The 25,070-nt window shown below is 47.3% G+C and overlaps 1 protein-coding gene across 3 annotated transcripts in view; it reads right to left on the minus strand.

Annotated features, from left to right (window-relative positions):
• Positions 1 to 24,679, minus strand: part of OLFML2B (olfactomedin like 2B) — a 98,480-nt gene extending 73,801 nt beyond the window's left edge. The window contains exons 1-3 of one of the 3 annotated variants that reach the window (XM_007056301.4): positions 24,309 to 24,679; positions 22,316 to 22,579; positions 2,107 to 2,214 (exon numbers count right to left, since the gene is read on the minus strand). In XM_007056301.4, coding sequence (XP_007056363.3) covers positions 2,107 to 2,214; positions 22,316 to 22,579; positions 24,309 to 24,488 — 552 coding nt within the window. In that variant the 5' untranslated portion in view covers positions 24,489 to 24,679. Of the gene's footprint in view, positions 1 to 2,106; positions 2,221 to 22,315; positions 22,580 to 24,308 lie in introns of those variants that run through there. The other 2 variants (XM_037907194.2, XM_043552965.1) reach the window with 2 other exon arrangements.
• Between the last annotated feature and the right edge of the window lie 391 nt (positions 24,680 to 25,070).

The following is a 25,070-nucleotide window of genomic DNA, read 5'->3' on the forward strand; positions in this document are numbered from 1 at the left end:
ATTCACTGCTAAAGGGAGCACTGTGTCATCCATTTCTCAGGCACTTCGAGTCAAGATGGAGGCAGCAGCTAGGGTTGCCAACCTTCTAATCGCACAAAACTGAACACCCCTGCCCCTCCCCCTGACCTGCCCCTTTCCCAAGGCCACACCCCTTCTCTGAGGCCCCGCACCTGCTCGCTCCATCCCCCCTCCCTCCGTCACTCACTCTCCCCCACCCTCACTCACTTTCACCAGGCTGGGGCAGTGGGTTGTGGTGCGGGAGGGGGGTGAGTGCTCCAGGATGGGGTCGGGGATGAGAGGTTTGGGGTGCAGGAGGGGGCTCAGGGCTGGGGCAGGGTGTTGTGGGTGTGCAGGGTGCGGGCTCCAAGAGGGAGTTTGGGTGTGAGAAGGGACTCCAGGCTGGGGCAGGGAGTTGGGGTGCGGGGTCCCGGCGGCGCTTACCGTGGCTCCCAGAAAGCGGCCGCCAGGTCCCTGCAGCCCCTAGGCACATGCATGGCCAGGGAGGTTCTACATACTGTGCTTGCGCCTGCAGGTGCTACCCCTGCAGCTCCCATTTGTTGTGGTTCCCAACCAATGGGAGCTGTGGAGCCAGCACTCAGGGCGGCGAGAGCGCGTGCAGCCTCCCTGGCAGCCCATGCACCTAGGAGCTGCAAGGAACTCCTCTGTCCGTTCACGCCTCCGGGCAGAGTTCCTCTGGGCGGCGACCACTGACTCCCTTGACGCCTTTGAGGAGCGGTGGGCGCTGTCCGGGGTTCTCTGCTCGGTGTCCCCGTCCGGTTCCCTTCGTTTGACCCTTTGACCGCACTCCCATCCCTGTTGTTCATTAGTTGTCCTCCGTAATTATTTGGTTTCCCAGGTCCTGTGGATCTCCCCCTTAGGCTGGGGGGGGATCCTTTAGCAGTGGGCGAGCTTCGCCTGCCCACTTCCTGGATCCCAATAAGGCAAGGAACTGGTGGCCGCTTCTGTTAGCCATGCAGAGCTAGGGCAGGCAGGGAGCCTGCTACGCTGCCAAACGGACTTTTAACGGCCTGGTCAGCCATGCCATCCAGAGCCGCCAGGGTCCCTTTTCGACCAGGCGTTCTGGTTGAAAACCGGACGCCTGGCAACCCTAGCAGCAGCTCACACTGGCTCCAGTTTAGATAATTAACCCTTTTGTTACTGGACTAAACATTAAACACTACATACAGGACATGAGTCACAGGGTTCATAAATGCAGCATCGCCCTCCCACCCCGCATCCTCTTCTGAGAGACCCTTCTCATTGACCTGCCTTGACTAAGTTGCAAGATGTCATACATGTTTGTGTCTGGCTAAAATGTGAGCTTCCGCCACACATATGGATTACTACAAACAGGCTCAGCATGGCCAATCCCCAGTATTCTAAAACCACGAGTCAAGCCCCAAGAAATCATGAAGCTCTTCAAAAATAAAACATTTGAAGTTCTTATTGTTTAGTCTTTAAAACTTTAGGTTACCCACTCAGGTCACATTTCCAAGCTTTTCTTCATAACCACGAGGTCTTACTCTTCTTTGAATTGAAAGCTGAGATCCTCACAAAAATCACATGACTCCAGGAACTGGGGCTTTAAGAAGAGTATGAAATATCTCAAGACTTGTGAAAATTGACAACACTGGTCAGGTAAAATTTTCAAAAGCACCTAAATGATTTAGGAACCTAAGTCCCATTTTCAAAAGTGACTTAGGCACTTAGAAATCTAAGCCTCAGTGAAAGACAGTGGAACTTAGGCAGCTACTGACCACATGTTCAAAGACCTTTTGGCATCTAAAGATGCAGCTAGGCATCAAGTAGGATTTCCAAAATTTCCTAGGCACCTATCTGCATTTTTAGGTGCCTAAAGATCTTTGAATATCTAAGTCACTTCTGAAAATGTTACCCCTTGATCTCTTTTCTCCAAGTGTCCAGTCATAGGTCATGATGACAGTGGCCACAAAGTTAAATGAAATGGTGGCTAATTACCAGTTCTCCCACAAGGAATGGAACACCATGATTTGGCTCCAGATGCCAAATGATTAGGTGCCATGTCATTTTGCATGATGTTGTCTCTAACAAAACAACCCAAAGAAAAAGAAATGGATCTCATCTTACCTCCTCTAGTTTCTCCACTCGGCCCACCAATTTTGTTGTGACTGAGTGTAACTTTAGAAGGTCTAAGCCATAGAAAGCACTTTCTAGCATCTCTATGATTGAGGATAGCTGTAAAACATAGCAAAACTCGTTAAGCACAGACAACTGTTCAGAGTAATACAACAAACCAACATTGTTACAAACTGGACTTGTAAGATGATACAATTTCTGCTGTTCTTCCATTGCTTTTTTGACTTGGAGCTTAAGTCCAGCAGTTTCTTGTTGCAGCTGACGAACCCTCTCCTCAGCAGCCAGCAGTTCCATACACCCCCTGGATGCTTCTTTTCCCAGCGGGGCCAAAGCTTGTAGGTGTGTATCATTTTGTAGTTGAAGTTATGAATATTGGCTATGTAGAATCATAGAATCATAGAAGATTAGGGTTGGAAGAAACCTCAGTAGGTCATCTAGTCCAATCCCCTGCTCAAAGCAGGACCAACACAAATGAAATAAAAATCTTAAATGAATCCACATGTTCCATAGAATCTCTATGGATAGTAATTCCATGATCTAATAAGAATATAACAGTAGGGAACTATTATCGACCACCTGACCAGGACAGTGATAGTGACGATGAAATGCTAAGGGAGATTAGAGAGGCTATCAAAATAAAGAACTCAATAATAGTGCGGGATTTCAATTATCCCCATATTGACTGGGTACATGTCACCTCAGGACGAAATGCAGAGACAAAATTTCTCGATACTTTAAATGTCTGCTTCTTGGAGCAGCTGGTACAGGAACCCACAAGGGGAGAGGCAACTCTCAATCTAGCCCTGAGTGGAGCGCAGGATCTGGTCCAAGAGGTAACCATAACAGGACCGCTTGGAAATAGTGACCATAATATAATAACATTTAACATTCCTGTGGTGGGAAGAAACCAACACTGTGGCATTTAATTTCAGAAAGGGGAACTATGCAAAAATGAGGAGGTTAGTTAAACAGAAATTAAAAGATACAGTGACTAGAGTGAAATCCCTGCAAGCTGCATGGACACTTCAAAGACAGTATAATAGATGCTCAACTTCAATGTATACCCCAAATTAAAAAACACAGTAAAAGAACTAAAAAAAAGAGCCACGTGGCTTAACAACCATGTAAAAGAAGCAGTGAGAGATAAAAAGGCATCTTTTAAAAGTGGAAGTCAAATCCTAGTGAGGTAACTAGAAAGGAGCATAAACACTGCTGAATTAAATGTAAAAATGTAATAAGAAAAGCCAAAAAAGAGTTTGAAGAACAGCTAGCCAAAAACTCAAAAGGTAATAACAAAATGTTTTTTAAGTACATCAGAAGCAAGAAGCCTGCTAAACAACCAGTGGGGCCCCTGGACGATCGAGATACAAAAGGAGCACTTAAAGACGATAAAGTACTTAGATTTCCAGAAAGACTTTGACAAGGTCCCTCACCAAAGGCTCTTAGGTAAATTAAGTTGTCATGGGATAAGAGGGAAGATCCTTTCATGGATTGAGAACTGGTTAAAAGACAGGGAACAAAGGGTAGGAATAAATGGTAAATTTTCAGAACGGAGAGGGGTAACTAGTGGTGTTCCCCAAGGGTCAGTCCTAGGACCAATCCTATTCAACATATTCATAAATGATCTGGAGAAAGGAGTAAATAGTGAGGTGGCAAAGTTTGCAAATGATACTAAACTGCTTAAGATAATTAAGACCAAAGAAGACTGTGAAGAACTTCAAAAAGATCTCATAAAACTAAGTGATTGGGCAACAAAATGGCAAATGAAATTTAACGTGGATAAATGTAAAATAATGCACATTGGAAAAAATAACCCCAACTATACATACAATATGATGGAGGCTAATTTAGCTACAACTAATCAGGAGAAAGATCTTGGGAGTCATCATGGATAGTTCTTTGAAGACGTCCACGCAGTGTGCAGTGGCAGTCAAAAAAGCAAACGGGATGTTAGAAATCGTTAAAAAGGGGACAGAGAATAAGACAGAGAATATCTTATTGCCCTTATATAAATCCATCGTACGCCCACATCTTGAATACAGTGTACAGATGTGGTCCCCTCATCTCAAAAAAGATATACTGGCATTAGAAAGGGTTCAGAGAAGGGCAACTAAAATGATTAGGGGTTTGGAACAGGACCCATATGAGGAGAGATTAAAGAGGCTAGGACTTTTCAGCCTGGAAAATAGGAGACTAAGGGGGGATATGATAGAGGTATATAAAATCATGAGTGGTGTGGAGAAAGTGAATAAGGAAAAGTGATTTACTTGTTCCCATAATATAAGAACTAGGGGCCACCAAATGAAATTAATGGGCAGCAGGTTTAAAACAAATAAAAAAAAGTTCTTCTTCACTCAGCGAACAGTCAACGTGTGGAACTTCTTGCCTGAGGAGGTCGTAAGGCTAGGACTATAACAGGGTTTAAAAGAGAACTGGATAAATTCACGGAGGTTAAGTCCATTAATGGCTATTAGCCAGGATGGGTAAGGAATGGTTTGTCATTTTGTTTGTCAGAGGGTGGAGATGGATGACAGGAGAGAGATCACTTGATCATTACCTGTTAGCGTCACTCCCTCTGGGGCACCTGCCATTGGCCACTGTCAGTAGACAGGATACTGGGCTGGATGGGCCTTTGGTCTGACCCAGTATCACCAGTCTTATGTTCTTATGTTGTATCTCAATGTGTTTTGATTCTAAGTAGCCTCAGTGAAGCATTTCGTCAGCCTCTTGAGAAAGGCCTATTCTCAGTAAGTGCCCAATCAAAAAACACTTAACTGACAATGAACTTTGGGAGACTCCAATCAACATCTGAGCTTTCCTGGGAACGTTCAAACTAACATGTAAACAATGGCCTCGGACTGCAAACTCAGTCATGCTTGGACATGTGCCTTGCCCATGTGACTCCAACCTCTATCTTGCTTCTGTGATTTTCCACAGTAAGAACAAAGGGGTGTCCTTTCACAGGGCAGAGAATATAAAAGGCCTTGGAAACCCCTCCATTTTGTCTTCAATCCTGCTTCTTACTTCCAGAGGAACCTTGCTACAAACTGAAGCTCTGAACAAAGGACTGAATGACCCATCCCAGCTGTGGATGTTCTCCAGAGACTTGATTTGAACCTGCAGTTTATTCCATAACTGCTACAAGCCTGAACCAAGGACTTTGCCATGACTGTATGTAATTGATTCCATTTAACCAATTCTAGTTCTCATCTTTATCTTTTTCCTTTTATGAATAAACCTTTAGATTTTAGATCCTAAAGGATAGGCAACAGCATGATTTGTGGGTAAGATCTGATTTGTGTATTGACCTGGGTCTGGGGCTTGGTCCTTTGGGATCAGGAGAGCCTTTTTTCTTTTACTGGGGTATTGGTTTTCATAACCATTCGTCCCCATAACAAGTTGCACTGGTGGTGATACTGGGAAACTGGAGTGTCTAAGGGAATTGCTTGTATGACTTGTGGTTAACCAGTGGGATAAAACCAAAGTCCTCTCTGTCTGGCTGGTGGAGAAACCCCAGCCTGGGGCTGTAACTACCCTGCTCTAAGCAATTTGTCCTGAACTGATACTCTCAGAAGTGTCCCACCAAAGGCAGCATCGTTACAGCCTGCTCCCTCCAGCTCCGCATCCCGACATTTCTAATGCACCGGCTCCCTCTGGCTCCTCGCACCGACATCTCTCACACACGCCAACTCTCTCCAACTCTGTGCCCCAACGTCTCTCACATGCCAGCTCCCACTGGCCCCGCACCCGAGGTCTCTTGCACACACCTACTCCCTCCAGCTCCACGCCTTGACAACTCTCACATGCCAGTTCCTCCTGCTCTGCGCCCCGAGGTCTCTTGCATGCACCTGCTCCCTCCTGACCCACGCCCCAACGTTTATCACAGGCCTGCTCCCTCTGGCCCCATGCCCCGATGTGTCTTACATGCCCGCTCCCTCCAGCCCAGCGACACGATGGCTCTCACACACACCTGTTCCCTCCGGCCCCACAGTTTGACATCTCTCACATGCCTGCTTCCTCCAGTCCCATGCCCCAAAGTCTCTCACATGCCTGTCCCCTCCAGCTCCACGACCTGAGGTTCCTCAAGTGTCTGCTCCCTCCAAATCCATGCCATGACATCTCACACTTGCCGGCTCCCTCCAGTCCCGAGTCCTGACATCTCTCGTGCACCTGCTCCCTCCAGCTCCACATCTCGTCGTCCCTCACACACCTGATACCTCCAGCTCCACACATTGATGTCTCTCATGCGCTTGCTCCCTCCAGCCCCGTGCCGTGACATTTCACATGCACCTGCTCCCTTTGGCCCCAAGCCCTGATGTCTCTCACGAACCTGCTGCTCCGGATCTGGGCGAGAAGTCTCTCACGTGCTTGCTTCCTACAGCTCCGCACCCCGACATCTCTCACACACCTGATCCCTCCGGCCCCACGCCCCAACATCTCTCACATGCCTTCTCCCTCCAGTCCAGATCCCCGACGTCTCTCACATGCTGGCTTCCACCAACCCTGTGCCCAATGTCTCTCTCATGCCTGCTCCCTCCAGCCCCATGCCCCGACATTTCTCATGTGCCTACTCCCTCCAGTCCCACGTCCGATGTCTCTCACATGCCTGCTCCCTCTGGCCCCGAAGTCTCTCACGCACATGCTGCCTCTGGCCCCTTGCCCCAAGGTTTCTTACACGCCTGCTGCCTCCGGCCCCGTGCTCCGATGTCTCTCACATGCCTGCTCCCTCCAGCCCCAAGCCCCGATGTCTCTCACATGCGCCAACTCTCTGGCACCGGAAGCCAACCTCTCTTACACATCTGCTCCCTCTGGCCCCAATCCTCGACATCTCTCATGCACTTACTCCCTCCAGCTCCGTGCCCTGACATCTCTCACATACCAGTTCCTCCTGCCCCATGCCCAAGGTCTCTTGCATGCACCTGCTCCCTCCTGCCCCATGCCCCAACGTCTCTCACACGCCTGCTCCCTCCGGCCCCGTGCCCCGATGTGTCTCACATGCCTGCTCCCTCTGGGCCCAAGCCCCGAGGTCTCTCATGTGCCTGCTTTCTCCCTGTGCCCTGACATCTCTCAAACGCCTGCTCTGTCAGACCCGCACCCAGAAGTCTCACATGTGCCTGCTCCCTTCAGCTCCACGTCCCAACATTTCTAATGCACGAGATCCCTCCAGCCCTTCTGTGAAATTATCGACATGAACTGTAACTGTATAGATCATTGTTGCAACCAAGGTGTTATAGTTGCACCAAATCTTGTACAAAGGAGATTAAGTAAAGTGTCTATTAAAAGGTTATGATTTGCTGGTTCTGATTATGCTGTCTGTATGTGTATATCATTTTTGTATTTAAAGTTATAAGTATTGGTTCTATACTGTCTGCATTTCAAACTTGTGCTGTACTTCTGCTTGACACTCCAGACAGTTTGGCATCAGCACTGCCTAGCCTGCTTGATGGCCCATTAAGGACCATCAGCTATATGTAAGGGGACTGTTGCCCCCTTACTAACATTCAGTGGGGGTGTTTTAGTTGCTAGCTCCCAGTACTAAAAAGGGGGAAGGGTCGATGGGGAATTAGGACCCTGAGACTGACAGCCCCCAGGAACAATGGGGAGAGGCCAATGCTCCAGGTCAGCCTGAATGACAGGGTGGTTGGGCTACTCAGGGAGTCAGGAGGCCAGGGAGGTACCGTCCTCCATGTGAGCTGGATTTGCCTGGGTCAGACAGAATGGGGCCGAGCGAAGGAGAAAGCAGGGGTGGGGCACAAGCTGAGCTGGAGAGCAGAGCTGTGCCAGATCCAGAGGGAGCAGACCCTGTCCTGGGAGTAGAGCTGCAGCCCCAAAGCCAGAGGCACAGCCCAGGGAGAGCAGACTTGCCCTGGGAGCGGAGCTGCAGCAACCAGCGCCAGAGGGGCCAGAAAAGCAGCCCACGAAGCGGTGAGTGCTGGGAGCAGAGTCACAGAAGCAGCCTGCAGAGCAGACCTATCCTGGGAGCAGAGCTGTAGCAACCAGAGCCAGAGAGGCCAAGGAAGCGGCCCAGGGAGCTGGAGGCAGAGCAGCAGCAGCAGCAGTGCAGAGACAGAGTGGTGGAGCTGGGGCTGGAGCAGTCCGGAGCTGGGTGCGGTGAGCAGCTGGGGAGAGCGAGGGGGACTCTGGGCAGCAGGCCCAGCACAGGGAGACACGTCAGCCAAGAGGCTCTGCAGGCCAGGCTTGGATCGTAACCCCAACAGGGCGGAGGCAACACTGGGAAGAAGGGTCCTACCACTTAGAGCCTGAGAGCGCGTGGCCACCACCAGAGCAAGTGTCCAACCCACAGCATCCCTGCAGCACAGCCAGGGCCTGGGCAGGAGGCCTGGGACTTACAAGAAACAGACTGTGAACTGCCCTGACATTCCAGAGACACTGTTTGTGATGTTCCCTGCCACAGAGCGGGTTGATGTGTTCCCTTTAACCTTTCCCATTTTTCCTTATTCTTTTTAAAATTAATTGTTGGTTAAATAACTTGAATTTGCTTTAAATTGTATGTAATGGTCAGTGGGTCAGAGAAGTGCCCAGTGCAGAGAGAGTACCCCGGAGTGGGGACACCCTAGCCTCTGTCCTAAGTGACCACAGCAGGGTTGGGGGTCGAGCCCCCCAGGAATCCTGGGCCCAGCCTTGTTGGGGTTACGAGGACTCTGCCAGACAGGAGAGTGGAAGGGGAGTCCTCAAGGGCAGGGAGACCACTGGGTAAAGGAAGCGGGACTCAGATCCTTTCGCTACCCCACTTCACCGGGGTAGTGCAGAAGCCAGGAAAGTTCCCCACAATAGCGGGACTATTCTCCCGCTTACATATACAATTGACCCATTGAGAGAAGGCAGATACACCTTATGACTCAGCAAGGCATGCAGGGGCATGCCTACGGAGAGGACTCTAAGGCTTTCAAGCCATGTGCTGGGCAGCTTGTGTTTGGCTGGGCAGACCACATGGTAAGAGACTATAAAAGGCAGCTGCATCTTCTCCATTTGATCTTGATTCCTCCTTCTTGTCTATGGAGGAACTTTACTACAAACTAAAGCTCTGAACAATGGACTGAATGACCCATCCCAGCTGTGGATGCACTCCAGAGACTTGATTTGAACCTGCAGTTTATTCCATCACTGCTAGAAGCCTGAATCAAGAACTTTGCCATTACTGTATGTAATTGATCCATTTTACCAATTTTAACTCTCATCCATATTTCTTTCTTTTTATGAATAAACCTTTATATTTTAGATTCTAAAGGATTGGCAACAGTGTGATTTGTGGATAAGATCTAACTTGTATATTGACCTGGGTCTGGGGCTTGGTCCTTTGGGATCGGGAAAAAATAACCTTTTTTCTTTTACTGGGGTATTGGTTTTCATAACCATCATCCCCATAAGGAGTGGTGCTGGTGGCGATACTGGGAAACTGGAGTGTCTAAGGGAATTGCTTGTATGACTTCTGGTTAGCCTGTGGGGTAAAACTGGAGTCCTTTCTGTTTGGCTGGTTTGGTGTGCAAAGGACCTCCAGCCTTGCGCTGTAACTACCCTGCTCTATGCAATTTGTCCCGAATTGATACTCTCAGTAGTGTCCCGCCAAAGGCCGCTTCGTTACACACTCACCCCGACAACGCTCACACGTGCCAGTTCTCTCCTGCTCCCCGAAATCTCTCATGTGCCTGCTCCCTCCAACCTTGCATCCCGACGTCTCTCACACACCTACTCTCTCTGGCCCAGCACCCCAACGTCTCTCACACGCCTGCTCCTTCCAACTTTACACCCCGACATCTCTCACTCACCTGCTCCCTCCGGTCCTGCGCCCGTTGTCTCGCACACGGCTGCTCTCTCAAGCTCCGTGACCCAACGTCTCTCACATGCCTCCTCCCTCCGGCCCTGCACCCCGACGTCTCTCACGCGCCTGCTCCCTCCGGCCCTGCGCCCCGACGTCTCTCTCAGGCGCCTGCTCCCTCCGGCCCTGCGCCCCGACGTCTCTCTCAGGCGCCTGCTCCCTCCGGCCCTGCGCCCCGACGTCTCTCTCAGGCGCCTGCTCCCTCCGGCCCTGCGCCCCGACGTCTCTCTCAGGCGCCTGCTCCCTCCGGCCTTGCGCCCCGACGTCTCTCTCAGGCGCCTGCTCCCTCCGGCCTTGCGCCCCGACGTCTCTCTCAGGCGCCTGCTCCCTCCGGCCTTGCGCCCCGACGTCTCTCTCACGCGCCTGCTCCCTCCGGCCTTGCGCCCCGACGTCTCTCTCACGCGCCTGCTCCCTCCGGCCGTGCGCCCCGACGTCTCTCTCACGCGCCTGCTCCCTCCGGCCTTGCGCCCCGACGTCTCTCTCACGCGCCTGCTCCCTCCGGCCTTGCGCCCCGACGTCTCTCTCACGCGCCTGCTCCCTCCGGCCTTGCGCCCCGACGTCTCTCTCACGCGCCTGCTCCCTCCGGCCTTGCGCCCCGACGTCTCTCTCACGCGCCTGCTCCCTCCGGCCTTGCGCCCCGACATCTCTCACGCGCCTGCTCCCTCCGGCCCCGAGCCCTGACGTCTCTCACGCATGCTCCCTCTGGCCCTGCATACCAAAGTCTCTCACACACCTGCTCCCTCCGGCCCTGCGCCCCGTCTCTCACACGCCTCCTCCCTCCAGCCACAGGCAGACGTTCCCCCCGTCAGCTTTGGCTCAGGATGAAATGAATTGGTATTTTCATAGAATATCAGGGTCGGAAGGGACCTCAGGAGGTCATCTAGTCCATCCCCCTGCTCAAAGCAGGACCGATCCCCAATTAAATCATCCCAGCCAGGGCTTTGTCAAGCCTGATCTTAAAAACTTCTAAGGAAGGAGATTCCACCACCTCCCTAGGTAACGCATTCCAGTGTTTCACCACCCTCCTAGTGAAAAAGTTTTTCCTAATATCCAACCTAAATCTCCCCCACTGCAACTTGAGACCATTACTCCTTGTTCTGTCATCTGCTACCACTGAGAACAGTCTAAAGCCATCCTCTTTGGAACCCCCTTTCAGGCAGTTGAAAGCAGCTATCAAATCCCCCCTCATTCTTCTCTTCCGTAGACTAAACATCCCCAGTTCCCTCAGCCTCTCCTCATAAGTCATGTGTTCCAGTCCCCTAATCATTTTTGTTGCCCTCCGTTGGACTCTTTCCAATTTTTCCACGTCCTTCTTGTAGTGTGGGGCCCAAAACTGGACACAGTACTCCAGATGAGGCCTCACCAGTGTCGAATAGAGGGGAACGATCACGTCCCTCGATCTGCTGGCAATGCCCCTACTTATACATCCCAAAATGCCATTGGCCTTCTTGGCAACAAGGGCACACTGTTGACTCATATCCAGCTTCTCGTCCACTGTAACCGCTAGGTCCTTTTCTGCAGAACTGCTGCCGAGCCTTTCGGTCCCTAGCCTGTAGCAGTGCATTGGATTCTTCCGTCCTAAGTGCAGGATTCTGCACTTGTCCTTGTTGAACCTCATCAGATTTCTTTAGGCCCAATCCTCCAATTTGTCTAGGGTCCTCTGTATCCTATCCCTACCCTCCAGTGTATTTACCTCTCCTCCCAGTTTAGTGTCATCTGCAAACTTGCTGAGGGTGCAATCCACACCATCCTCCAGATCATTTATGAAGATATTGAACAAAACCGGCCCCAGGACCCACCCTTGGGGCACTCCACTTGATACCAGCTGCCAACTAGACATGGAGCCATTGATCACTACCCGTTGAGCCCGACAATCTAGCCAGCTTTCTATCCACCTTATAGACCATTCATCCAGCCCATACTTCCTTAACTTGCTGGCAAGAATACTGTGGGAGACCGTATCAAAAGCTTTGCTAAAGTCAAGGAACAACACATCCACTGCTTTCCCTTCATCCACAGAGCCAGTTATCTTGTCATAGAAGGCAATTAGATTAGTCAGGCATGACTTGCCCTTGGTGAATCCATGCTGACTGTTCCTGATCACTTTCCTCTCCTCTAAGTGCTTCAGAATTGATTCCTTGAGGACCTGCTCCATGATTTTTCCAGGGACTGAGGTGAGGCTGACTGGCCTGTATTTCCCAGGATCCTCCTCCTTCCCTTTTTTAAAGATGGGACTACATTAGCCTTTTTCCAGTCATCCGGGACCTCCCCCGATCGCCATGAGTTTTCAAAGATAATGGCCAATGGCTCTGCAATCACATCCGCCAACTCCTTTAGCACTCTCGGATACAATGCATCCGGCCCCATGGACTTGTGCTCGTCCAGCTTTTCTAAATAGTCCCGAACCACTTCTTTCTCCACAGGAGGCTGGTCACCTCCTGCCCATGCTGTGCTGCCCAGTGCAGTAGTCTGGGAGCTGACCTTGTTCGTGAAGACAGAGGCAAAAAAAGCATTGAGTACATTAGCTTTTTCCACATTCTCTGACACTAGGTTGCCTCCCTCATTCAGTAAGGGGCTCACACTTTCCTTGACTTTCTTCTTGTTGCTAACATACTTGAAGAAACCCTTCAACACATGTCTTAATGGACAAGTATCCACATAATAAACATATTACTGAAACCACTGCTACAGTCTAGGTGCAGTTGGAGAGTGCAGAAGCCACAATGGTTTGTAGGAACTTCCTCTTTGATTCCAATTCCCACTGATCCACACTCCTCAAACTTTGCTTTGAGTTTTTAATTGAAATGGTCCTAAAAACCCACAGTAAAACTCAGCAACAACTGCTGTGTTTCACCCATTTCATGTAGGAATCATACACTGCCCAGAGTCCCTCAAAAGATTCATGCACTACAGAAATTTGTTTCATATAATTTAGGCTGAGTTTTAAGTTTGTAACAAAAACGCCAAGTCAGATGAGTTTTGCATGGTCTGGGGGTCTGTAATACAAGATTCTAACAGTTCTGTTCACATTCTGGCAGGGGGACGTTTACATCCCTCTGCAAAACTGCTCCCTTTGAATTGGGAAAAAATCATGAAAACATCCATTCCTGGGAGGACGGTCTTCTGGTTAAAGCTCTGACAATGATTCCTTCCATGACCTTGGGCGAATCACTTGGCTGTGCCTCAATTTCCTCCCCTGGAAAACATGATTTCAAATCTTATTGTGTGGAGATTCACTATGTCACTGTGAGGTGAGGAGGGAGGTAGGTTTATAGTATTTGTCCGATGCTACAGAAATGCAAAATTTTATCGTCTTAGCTTCTGAAAAAAGTTTTCTCCCCACGCCCCTGTATTTTGGGAGTCAGGTGCTCAGCAGACACCCTTGAGCATGGCATTTAATACAGGCAGCTCTCTGCAAGCTTCTCTCAGGCACAGCTGAGCGGTACCCAGTGTCCTTACAGTCCAGGCTCTGTGGCTACTCTGCTAAGCCTGCCAGCAGGGGAGACTTTGTGTTAAATAACATGGCAGCTTTTTGTGACACAGTCTGCTTTGTGGATATGCATTTACTCTCCACTGAGAACTAGACTGAGACCATCAACAGAGTTTACATAAGCTACCAAACAGCCATCAGATAGTCACATTGTTAATAGTGGCTGGATATGTACCACTGACCTAGCAAAGAAAAGTTGTAGAGTCCATTAAAAGTCCTCCAAGCGATCCAGTCATGCACGACCATACATCTGAGAGCAAAGAATGCAGGCCATAACTACAGGAGGACGGCCTGTATCCTGGCAAGCAGTGACTCTGGGAAGATTTAGGAGTCATAGTGGATGAGCAACTAAAAATGAGCTCTCAGTCTGGCACTGTGGGATAAACGGCTAATGTGATGCTTGGATGTATAAACAGGAGAGTAGCAGTAGGGAGGTGATTTTTCCTCTGTATACGGCCTTGATGAGACTGATCCTGGATTATGCATCCAGTTCTGGTGTCCAAATCTTAAAAAGGATATTGAAAAATTGGAAAAGGTGCAAAAAAGAACCACTAAAATTATTTGAGGGCTGGAGAAAATGCCTGATAATGAAAGACATAAAGAGCTCCATCTCTTCAGCTTAATAAAAAAATCATCCGATGAAGTGAGCTGTAGCTCACGAAAGCTCATGCTCAAATAAACTGGTTAGTCTCTAAGGTGCCACAAGTACTCCTTTTCTTTTTACGAATACAGACTAACACGGCTGTTACTCTGAAAAAAATCAAGAGGTGACTTGATTATGGTGTACCAATACCTCCACAGGGAGAAAATAATGAATACTAAAGGTCTCTTTAACCTAGCAGAGAAAGGCAAAATAAGAATCAATGGCTGGAAGCTGAAGCCAGGCCAATCTCAATGAGAATAAGGCCCACACTTCTAACAGGGACAGAATTTAGCCATTAGAACAAACTCTCCAGGGAAGTGGGGGATTCGGCAGTACCAGGGTAACTGTGTAAAATGTAATGGTCTGTGATATACAGGAGGTCAGCCTAGGTGATCCCTTCTGGACTTAAAATCTATGACTCAGTGATTCATTTCCCATGGCGAAAGTTTAAAAATCAGAAGTGCATGTCTTCCCCCTGCCTGGCTTTACAGTGCGTGGCTTCCGCTCAGACAAGAAATGTCACAATAATAAGAGAAACACTGTGGCTATATATTGCTGGCCTGTCTGGCACTAGGAAGTGTTGCCCATTGTGAGAGAGAGCCTGTTCTCACAACTTCTGCAGCTTGATTTTTACAGCAAAAAAATGTTTGGCTAACTCTGTTGAGGGATCTTTCTGAACTGAGCTGGCGGGGTTCAGCCCATTCCAAGCTGACAAGTATCCACACCACAACTGGCTGTAAATACCTCCACGGGGGGAGTCTCAGCAGAGGCCAAGGACTGAACTAGCCATGGAGAATGAACTCCTCCTAGAGGCAGGCTCTCGGTGCTGGGCTTGGGACAGGCTGCTGTGGATGCTGTGCGGGAAGCTCATTCTGCTGTTGCACATGTCTGTGGATAAAGAGAACTTCAATGTCTGGGTCTGTCACTTGACTCTCAAATTAACTCACAATAAACAAAGAGACCCTGTGTGGGTTTGCCTTTTATCATCATAATGATTCCATACCTCTCACTTTGTCTGAGCTGTGACTGCAAACATGGTAATGGAGCCATTACAGTGAACTGAGTCACCATGTAAAACCAAACATAGTACTGTGCAAAAAGCTGGATAACATATAGCTTATCCATGCACTGGGTACTGTTCTAACTATGCACTGACACCATCCACAGTAACAGCTCCTCAGAGAGGGGTCCCCCTGGCCTATGCAGACAATGAATAGGAAGACTACTAAGCAAAGTTGTAGGTCCAGTGACATTGGCTGCAAAGTCTCACAGTTTCATAGACTTTAAGGCCAGAAGCGACCAATATGATCATCTAGTCTGACCTCCTGCACATCACAGGCCACAGAAACCCCCCTTCCCCTCCTGTAATAGACCCCTAACCTCTGGCTGAGTTACTGAAATCCTCAAATAATGGTTTAAAGCAGGGTGGGAAAAAAATCAATGCTTTTTTTTTTAATTAAAAAAATCTGATTTTTTTATTTAAATCAGATTTTTTGATAAAATGCTTTTTGAGGAAAAAACCTATCATCATGGAATAGGGATTACACATTCTAATTCTATAGTATTAGACAATATATTCATGTAATGTTTAAGAAAAGTTTTGTAAATGAATTCCAATAGTGCATGGATTAGGGACCCCAATTTTATGGGGTTCTAGGGGCTTCTGTATAGATTATTTAGGTTAATTTTTCTATCTACCCAATAGGACTCAGTGCTCAGTCTAGAAGATACCATCAGAGATGCTTAGTTTTGCAGTTCTCAAACTGTGGATTAGTGTTTCCAGAGATAACATGCTTGTTAACAGCAAAAAATGTTTTTAAATAAATAAATAAATAAATATATAGAGGTGAGAAATACCAGATCTCAACCCTATTGTCCCTCTGCAAATCTGTGTACACAGAGTCAATCCCTTACCTCTCTCTAAAAGTGCAAAGTTTCAAAAAGTTCAATGAACAGAAGATTGTTGGGGGCGGAATAGATCGGGACAAGGAGAAGAAGTCTGGAGATAAATGTGAGAAGGCAGTAGAAACAAAAGTGAAACTGTATGAGCAGCATATTCCAGAAGTCTTGAGGTCTTTCTGAGTGTAGCCTTTATTGATTTGAGATCTACCATACCATTCTCTCACTAGAAGGGAAAACCTATAATGGCAGCGGGCTGTAAAAGAGACCCAGTCTGGGAATATTTTAATGAAGATCCTCTACCTGTGGGTAACAGGCATGCATGAAAAATGCAAACAGTGCAACAAAGAAATGCAAGGCCTGGTTGCCTCAATGAAACAACATCATGAAAAGCGTTCCTTCTCAGGAGGAAGCTGCACTGAAGATGATGAAAGAAACATGTCTAAACATTCAGGATCTTCAGGTTGGTAAACTTTTTTATTTCATACTTCTTTCTTAAAGGACTGTCTGTCTTCCTTCTGGACTATTCTTGAATTCTCATGTTTGAGCAAAAAATATAGTTTTTTGATAGATAAATAGGTACTATCATTTTAGATGCAGTTGTGATAAAAAATAAAGAGCTGAAATAGGCAGATCTTCCTTTTACAATTTCATCTTTAAAGTAGTACTGAGTGTCAGTCAATGCAATGAGGAATACTAAATGAGCAGTATGGTAATAATAATTAAATAAGTGCATTGACTTATTTTGTTTAGGAGAATCCATCCTCAACATACAGGATTCTGAAGACTATCCACCTTCAAGATCACCATCATTTTCTATAGTTTCAGAGTTATCTGCCAATGATAGTGCTTCAGTCACATAATGTATGTTACATAGCCACAGTATATAACCTGGAGCAAAAAGAAAAAAAAAATCTCAATCATCCAGAAACAACCATAGATATGTTTGTGATAAGAACCAGCAGATTACAAAAGGAAGTAATTCATGAAAAAATTGCCCCGTTTGTTTATGCAACAAACTCTCCTTTCTGTATGATTGAGACGTTGAACCCACATTTCATTAACATGGTTCAGTCATTAAGACCAGGATACAGTCCACCCAACAGAACAGATGTCGCAGGAAAATTGCTGGATAAAGTGTATGAAAGAGAACTTGAGCAGTGTGCAAAAGGTCTAGAGAGTGAAATTGTTAACCTGAGTCTTGATGGGTGGAGCAATGTCCACAATGATCCTGTTGTATGTGGTTGTGTGACAACAGAAGAAGGGAATGTCTTCCTTACAGAAACAATTGATAAATCAGGAAATGCACACTCAGCAGAATACTTACAAGAGGTAGCAGTAAAAGCTGTAACAATCCATGAAAAAAAATTCAAATGTTTAGTACGCAACTTGGTCACAGACAATGCTGCAAATGTATCTAAGATGAGAAAAAATTTAGAAGAGAGTCCCAAGATAACAACATACAGTTGCAGTGCTCATTTGATGTACCTCCTAGCCAAAGACTTCAGTATTCCAGAAATATAAGCTAATGTCGTTGAAATTGCAAAATACTTCCGTAACAACCACTTTGTAGCAGCTGCTCTGAAAAAAGTGGGAGGAACCAAGCCAACTCTCCCACAAGACGGGCGATGAAACTCAGTAGGGGACTGTTTTGAGCAATATATCAAGAACTGGCCAAATCTGATGACACTTTGTGAACAAAATCATGAAAAAATAGATGGCACTGTCACAGCCAAAGTTCTCACCATTGGGCTTAAGAGAAATGTTGAACCCATGCTGAGTACCCTGAAGCCTATTTCTGTAGCCTTGAACAAAATGCAGGGAAATCGCTGTTTTATTGCTGATGGTGTTGACACTTGGAAGGAACTGAGTGAGATCTTAAAAAGAGAAATATGCAATGACAGAGTTAAATTACAAGCATTAAAAAAAAGAATGGGACAAGCACTATCTCCAGCTCATTTTCTTGCAAATATTCTCAATACTCGGTACCAGGGTCAAACCTGAACTGCTGAAGAAGAGGAGTTGGCTAGGACGTGGACATCCAGCAATCATCCCTCCATAATGCCAACCATAATAAACTTCAGAGCTAAGGCTGAACCATTCAAGAAATATGTTTGCTGATGATGTTTTAAAGAAAGTCACATCAGTGAACTGGTGGAAGTCACTTAAGCACTTGGATTCAGAAACTGTTGAAGTGAAAATCTCAGTTTTAACAGCAGTAGCTTCTTCTGGTGGTGTAGAAAGAATATTTTCTTCCTTTGGACTAATTCATTCCAAACTGAGAAATCGTTTGAGACCTGAAAAAGCAGGAAAGCTTATTTTTCTTTTCCAGATTATGAACAAACAGGAAAATGAAGGTGAAGAAGACTGAGTTAGCTGCAGAAGCCAATATTTTAAGTTTCTCATGTTGACCTGGCTGATAGTGTCAATTTAATTTTTGTTTTGTTTTTTTTTAAATATTTCATTTAACTATAAAAAACAATTTTAACAAAAACAAACCTGATTTTAAAAAACTTGAATGTTTAACTAAATTCAAAAATTCATATGCTTGTTTTGTTAAAATATTATATGTTTGCTGTTGAAGAAAAAAATCCAGGATACATAATGTTGTTGTTTTAAATCAAATCCATCCTGGTTTAAAGGCTTCAAGTTACAGAGAATCCACCATTTACTCTAATTTAAACCTGCAAGTGACCTGTGCCCCATGCTGCAGAGGAAGGTGAAAACTCCCAGGGTCTCTGCCAATCTGACCCAGGGGAAAATTCCTTCCTGACCCCAAATATAGTGATTAGTTAGACCCTGAGCATGTGGGGAAAACTCACTGGGCAGACACCCCGGAAAGAACTCTCTGTAGTAACTCAATGCCCCATCTCCAGCCATTGGAGATATTTGCTACTAGCAGTCACAGATCAGCTACATGCCATTGTAGGCAGTCTCATCATTACCATCCCCTCCAGACACTTCTCAAGCTCAGTCTTGAAGTCAGTTAGGTTTTTTGCCCCCACTGGGAGGCTGTTCCAGAACTACATTCCTCTGATGGGTAGAAACCTTCATGTTATTTCAAGCCTAAACTTGTTGATGGCCAGTTTATATCCATTTGTTCTTGTGTCAACACTGGATTTAACTTAAATAACTCCTCTCCCTCCCTGGTATTTATCCCTCTGATGTATATAGACAGAGCAATCATAGCTCCCCTCAGCCTCGTTTGATTAGGCTAATCAAGACAAGCTCTTTCAGTCTCCTCTCATAAGGTAGGTTTTCAGTTCCTCAGACCATCCTAGTAGCCCTTCTCTGCACCTGTCCCAGTCTGAATTCTTATATCTTAAACACAGGAGACCACAATTTCACCCAGTATACCAGATGAGGTCTCACCAATGCCTTGTTCAATGGTAAGAACACTTCCCAATCTCAGCTGGAAATATCTGTCCTGATACATCCTAGGAGGACTGCATTAGCCTTTTTCATGGCTGCAACTCACTGGCAGTTCATAGTCAATCTGTGAATGACCAATACCCCCAGATCATTCTCCTCCTCTGTCACTTCCAACTGATAAGTCCCCAGACTTGTTCATAACTGTTCACTAAGAACATAAGAATGGCCATACTGGGTCAGACCAAAGATCCATCCAGCCCAGTATCCTTTTTACCGACAGTCGCCAATGCCAGGTGCCACAGAGGGAGTGAACCTAACAGGTAATGATCAAGTGATCTCTCTCCTGCCATCCATCTCCACCCTCTGACAAACAGAGGCTAGGGACACCATTCCTTACCCATCCTGGCTAATAGCCATTAATGGACTTAACCTCCATGAATTTATCCAGTTCTCTTTTAAACCCTGTTATAGTCCTAGCCTTCACAACCTCCTCAGGCAAGGAGTTCCACAGGTTGACTGTGCGCTGACTGAAGAAGAACTTTTTTTTATTTGTTTTAAACCTGCTGCCCATTAATTTCATTTGGTGGCCCCTAGTTCTTATATTATGGGAACAAGTAAATCACTTTTCCTTATTCACCTTCTCCACACCACTCATGATTTTATATACCTCTAACATATCCCCCCTTAGTCTCCTATTTTCCAGGCTGAAAAGTCCTAGCCTCTTTAATCTCTCCTCATATGGGTCCTGTTCCAAACCCCTAATCATTTTAGTTGCCCTTCTCTGAACCCTTTCTAATGCCAGTATATCTCTTTTGAAATGAGGGGACCACATCTGTACACTGTATTCAAGATGTGGGCGTACGATGGATTTATATAAGGGCAATAAGATATTCTCTGTCTTATTCTCTATCCCTTTTTTAATGATTTCGAACATCCCGCTTGCTTTTTTGACTGCCACTGCACACTGCGTGGACGTCTTCAAAGAACTATCCATGATGACTCCCAAGATCTTTCTCCTGATTAGTTGTAGCTAAATTAGCCTCCATCATATTGTATGTATAGTTGGGGTTATTTTTTCCAATGTGCATTACTTTACATTTATCCACATTAAATTTCATTTGCCATTTTGTTGCCCAATCACCTAGTTTTATGAGATCTTTTTGAAGTTCTTCACAGTCTGCTTTGGTCTTAATTATCTTGAGCAATTTAGTATCGTCTGCAAACTTTGCCACCTCACTGTTTACTCCTTTCTCCAAATCATTTAAGAATACGTTGAATAGGACAGGTCCTAGGACTGACCCTTGGGGAACACCACTAGTTACCCCTCTCCGTTCTGAAAATTTACCATTTATTCCTACCCTTTGTTCCCTGTCTTTTAACCAGTTCTCAGTCCATGAAAGGATCTTCACTATGTCATTTGGAAAGGAAAGGGTTAATAAGTTACTGTAGAATCACAAAAATTTGAAATGGGAAAGACCTATTGACCTGTTAATTCACCTATTCCGTCCCCAACCAGTGCAAGATTGTTCACTGCAATATCAATCTTGTATTTACATTGTAGTAACCTTCATCCCAAAGGAACCCAAAATGCCTTACAGACTGATCTGCCAGGGTCACACTTGCCTCCAATGGAGTGAAATGGAGCAGCAGTTTAACAAAGTGATGTAACCCCATTCAGCATTTTAATGACAAGTGACAAATATGCACGCCATCCTTGGCTCAGCTCATTCTGTGCCTCTGAATCCACAGAGCAGCAAATGAGAATTTCACATTGCAAGAGGTATAGCAATCAGAGAAAACAATGTGACTTAAGGATTGAGTGTCAACTTTAGGAGTAAAACCACTGTGGTGTGTCCATTTAAAATCACTCCCTTATGGCTCATTTAAGCTAGATTTGTGTATAAAACATGCAGACACAAGAGCAGCCAAGAGATAACATTTGTAAAAAAGTACTAGGTAATTAAAGTGCAACAAGATCAGAAAAAGAGAGTTTTAAATTATACTACTGATGTTATGATGAGTTGGCAAAGTTTATAACCAGTTCTTTTTAACTGGATTTTATTTCAGACTGGAATAGGCAACATCTGCTGTGGATGCTCTGTGCTTTCAGGGCAACATTCTCCTCTCCAATCCACTTGTTAATATCTTTTCAACATTGCAGATTTCAGATCTATTGCATGTTCTGTACTCTTCTGCATGCATGGGCAGCGCGTGAGCCTTCCATTCAGGGAGGGTACCCCCCAGCTCTGCCCCTTCTGCCCAAGGACCCATCCCTACCCCATCCCTTCCGCCCTCTCCCCTTCCAGTGGAGCCCTGAGCCCCTGCACTGTGGTCAGAGGAGCCTTGCCCCAGCTGCCCTGAGCCCTGGGCCACCGCCGGCTGGCCCACGCACCAGCCACTCTGGCCAGCCTGAGCGCCAGCCCGCCCACCCTAGCCCCAGCTGGCTTTCTGGGAGAGGCTGAGCAAGGGCGGGAAGAGGAGCAGTGTGGGTGGGGCCATGGGGGAAGTGCGGGAGCGGGGTCTCAGGGCAGAGCATGGGTGGGGTCCCCCCTGGCCTAAGATACCCACCGCTCATGTCTGCATGTGCGCCTTCCACAGATGTCAGCAGTAGTTCTACACTGAATAAGTGAAAATCACTGCTGTGTGGATAGGAACTATGCTGTACATAGTGTTCAGGAAAATATTGCCTTTCTTTTGTCTGTGGATATTTTAACACTTGCTAGCTGGTGGCAACAATTTCCCTCGTGTAATTGAGGCTTCCTGCACATTATCACAGCCAAAACTTGGCACCAAAGTGTTAGCAGCAGCTTTTCCAGCTGAGGTAATCAATCTAGGTTTGTACACCTTACAACGGATCTTCCTCCGGGGCCGAACCTACAAAGGGCAAGCCAAGCCTACTTCAGCTGCACATGGTCTTCTGCAAACTTGCCCTCCCATTGAAAAGGAACTATACTGATACCTTTAAGTCACTGCTCTCTGCTTCCCGCAACTTCTTCAACCTGAAGTCCCCCTCACAAGGGTTCAGAGCAGAAGGTGGAGCCACGCAGGCACACTTGCAATCAGGCCCTGAAGAGATGGTTTCTACGGTGTAAAAATCCTCTGCTTTGGAAGTGCCTTCATTAATCCTTTGGCAGGCGCCTCGGCCCAGAGGTCTGACCAGACACTTACACTGACAGTTGGAGCCTTCAGACACTGCTTTCACCTTGTCATAGTCACCTAGCAACTAATCACAAGAAAATCACAATGCATCAGTTTGCTCCTAACATAAGATTTTACTTTTGGTTTGCTTTGTAAAGTTTTTGAGAAAGGCTCAGACACTCTGAACCTTGCAGAAATAGGTCACTGCTTACACAAATAGGTCACTGCTTACACAAATTGCTGACTAACATTTCTTCGAGTGCTTGGTTTTTTGCTACTTAGCTATTTGGGAAAGAGGGATTTCTGGTGGGGTATTTCCTTTCACCGTTGGAAAAGAAATTGCTCAAGCCCAAACAGTCCTTATCTACAAAGGGTTTGGCAAAATTTAAATTTAAACAAAGGGACAGAGCCACCACATTTTATATTAAATACATTGATTCCATCAGAGTTAATCCACTGAATTCTTTGCAACTACATACAAGGTGCCCTACTTCGGGGGGTTTTAGGAGTTAAGGGAGTCAATGCGTGGTCTGGAATAATGCATAAACGTAACCCATATACTTCCTGGTAATATATAATTTCGAATAATCTCCTACAATTCCACAGGTTTCCTTTATGGATATTCACAGAAATCAGTCTTGAAATTGAAGTATAAAAATAACTTGACAGTATGTTTTCAATATTATTCTGTGTTAGACATTTCCAAGGACAGATAATACTGCACAGTACATCTGCCAAATCTAACAGAGAACACACCCTGAACTTTGCTGCTTTAATCCAGATGCACTATTCTTGAGACAAGGTGGGGGAGGTAAGATTTTTGATTGGACCAACTTCTGTTGGTGAGAGAGACAAGCTTTGGAGCTTACATTGAACTCTTCCTCAGGTCTGATTTGTGTATAAAACATTCAGACACAGGAGCAGCCAGGAGGTCTGGTCTGAAGAAGAGCTCTGTGTTAGCTGGAAAGTTTGCCTCTCTCACCAACAGAATACAAGATATGACCTCACCCACCATGTCTGTCTAATATCCTAGGACCAACAGGCTCCAACACTGCATACATGGAATATTCTTGATTTTCAATCATTTCTCTATGATACAGAGAAGCTGTGAATTGATTTTCCAGTTCCCTATACAGCAGTTCATCTGTACACAGGGATCAGGGAACAATTACTCTGCTGCAGTTGCAAATAAACAAAACGATGAATGGAATGAACTATGTGAATTGGTAATTAACTATATGCAGCAATAATCAGAATAATAAACTTCTCCTGTTCTCAGCTCCCATAACCAATCCAGTTCCCAAAGTGGGAGGGCAAGACAGTTCGGATTAGTAAAAGCCACAGGAATTTGGCTCTCCCTTAGCCACTCGCTGCCTTGCTGGGAGCCTCACCTTAGAGCAGTGGTTCTCAAACTTTTGTACTGATGACCCTTTTCACATAGCACGCCTCTGAGTGCGACCCCCCTTATAAATTAAAAACACTTTTTATATATTTAACACCTTTATAAAGGCTGGAGGCAAAGCTAGGTTTGTGGTGGAGGCTGACAGCTCGTGACCCCCCCCCCCCATGTAATAACCTCGTGACCCCCTAAGGAGTCCCGACCCCCAGTTTTAGAACCCCTGCCTTAGAGCAAGCGGTGCTGGAGGGGTTAAAGCGCCAGCGTCCTTTAGGGAAACTTGGCACCAGAGGGCCAAGTCCCAGCGCCTTTGTGCAGAGCCGGGAGAGAGACACACACACTCGCAGCTTCCTGGCGAGGGATCCCCAAGACCGGTTGGAGCCAGGGCAGTTCGGCTCTGCACACTGGGGGAGGTTACCTGAGATAAGATGTTCTCCTGGTTGTCCGCCTCGTTTTGCAGGGGCTCCTCCTCTGGGACCCCCTCCGGCTGCGAGGTGCGGGCCGGGCCGGGCCGGGCGGGGGTCGCAGTCGGGGGGGCGCCCCTGCCCGCAGCCACGAGCGCAGCGCAGCAACACAGCAGCACCAGGGGCTGAGCCATGGGGGCAGCGGGCAGGGCGGCCGCAGCGGAGACCCCGACTCCGACCGCTCCCTCGGGCTAGGTGCGCGGCAAGGGGCGCTGCCGGGGCGCGCCGCGCATGTCCCCCGGGGAGGGCGCCGGGCTCCGCTAGCGCAGCGAGCGTTGACGGAGCGCGCCGGGCTTGCGGCTGACTGGGATCGGCTGCAGGGCAGGGGGCGGGAGGAGGAGCCTGGCTATTGTGTCTCCGCTCGGCCGGGGCAGGGGCAGAGGAGGAGCAGCCCGGGACAGCGGCTGGCACCGGCGCCTGGAAGCTGGGGATCCCGCGCCCGCCCCAAGGGTCTGAGCCCCTTCGCCCAGTGGCCGACCGTTCACTCCGGGCAGGTGCCGTGCACCGGAGCCGGCAGTTCGGGGCAGCGTTCAGAGGGCGCTCAGCAGAGCCCAGGGCAGTGAGCCCATTCCCCCGCCTCCCCCGCTGGGGTGCCATCTCCCAGAGCCCTGTATCAAAGGGATGGGGGCGACCCGGGCACGGCACTGACGGGCTGGGGCTGCCACCGCACCTCACTCCCATGGAAGCTCTGTCCAGCCAGGAACCCCTCCCTAGCC

Source organism: Chelonia mydas, chromosome 8 (assembly GCF_015237465.2).
Source record: "Chelonia mydas isolate rCheMyd1 chromosome 8, rCheMyd1.pri.v2, whole genome shotgun sequence".
NCBI lineage: Eukaryota > Metazoa > Chordata > Testudines > Cheloniidae > Chelonia > Chelonia mydas.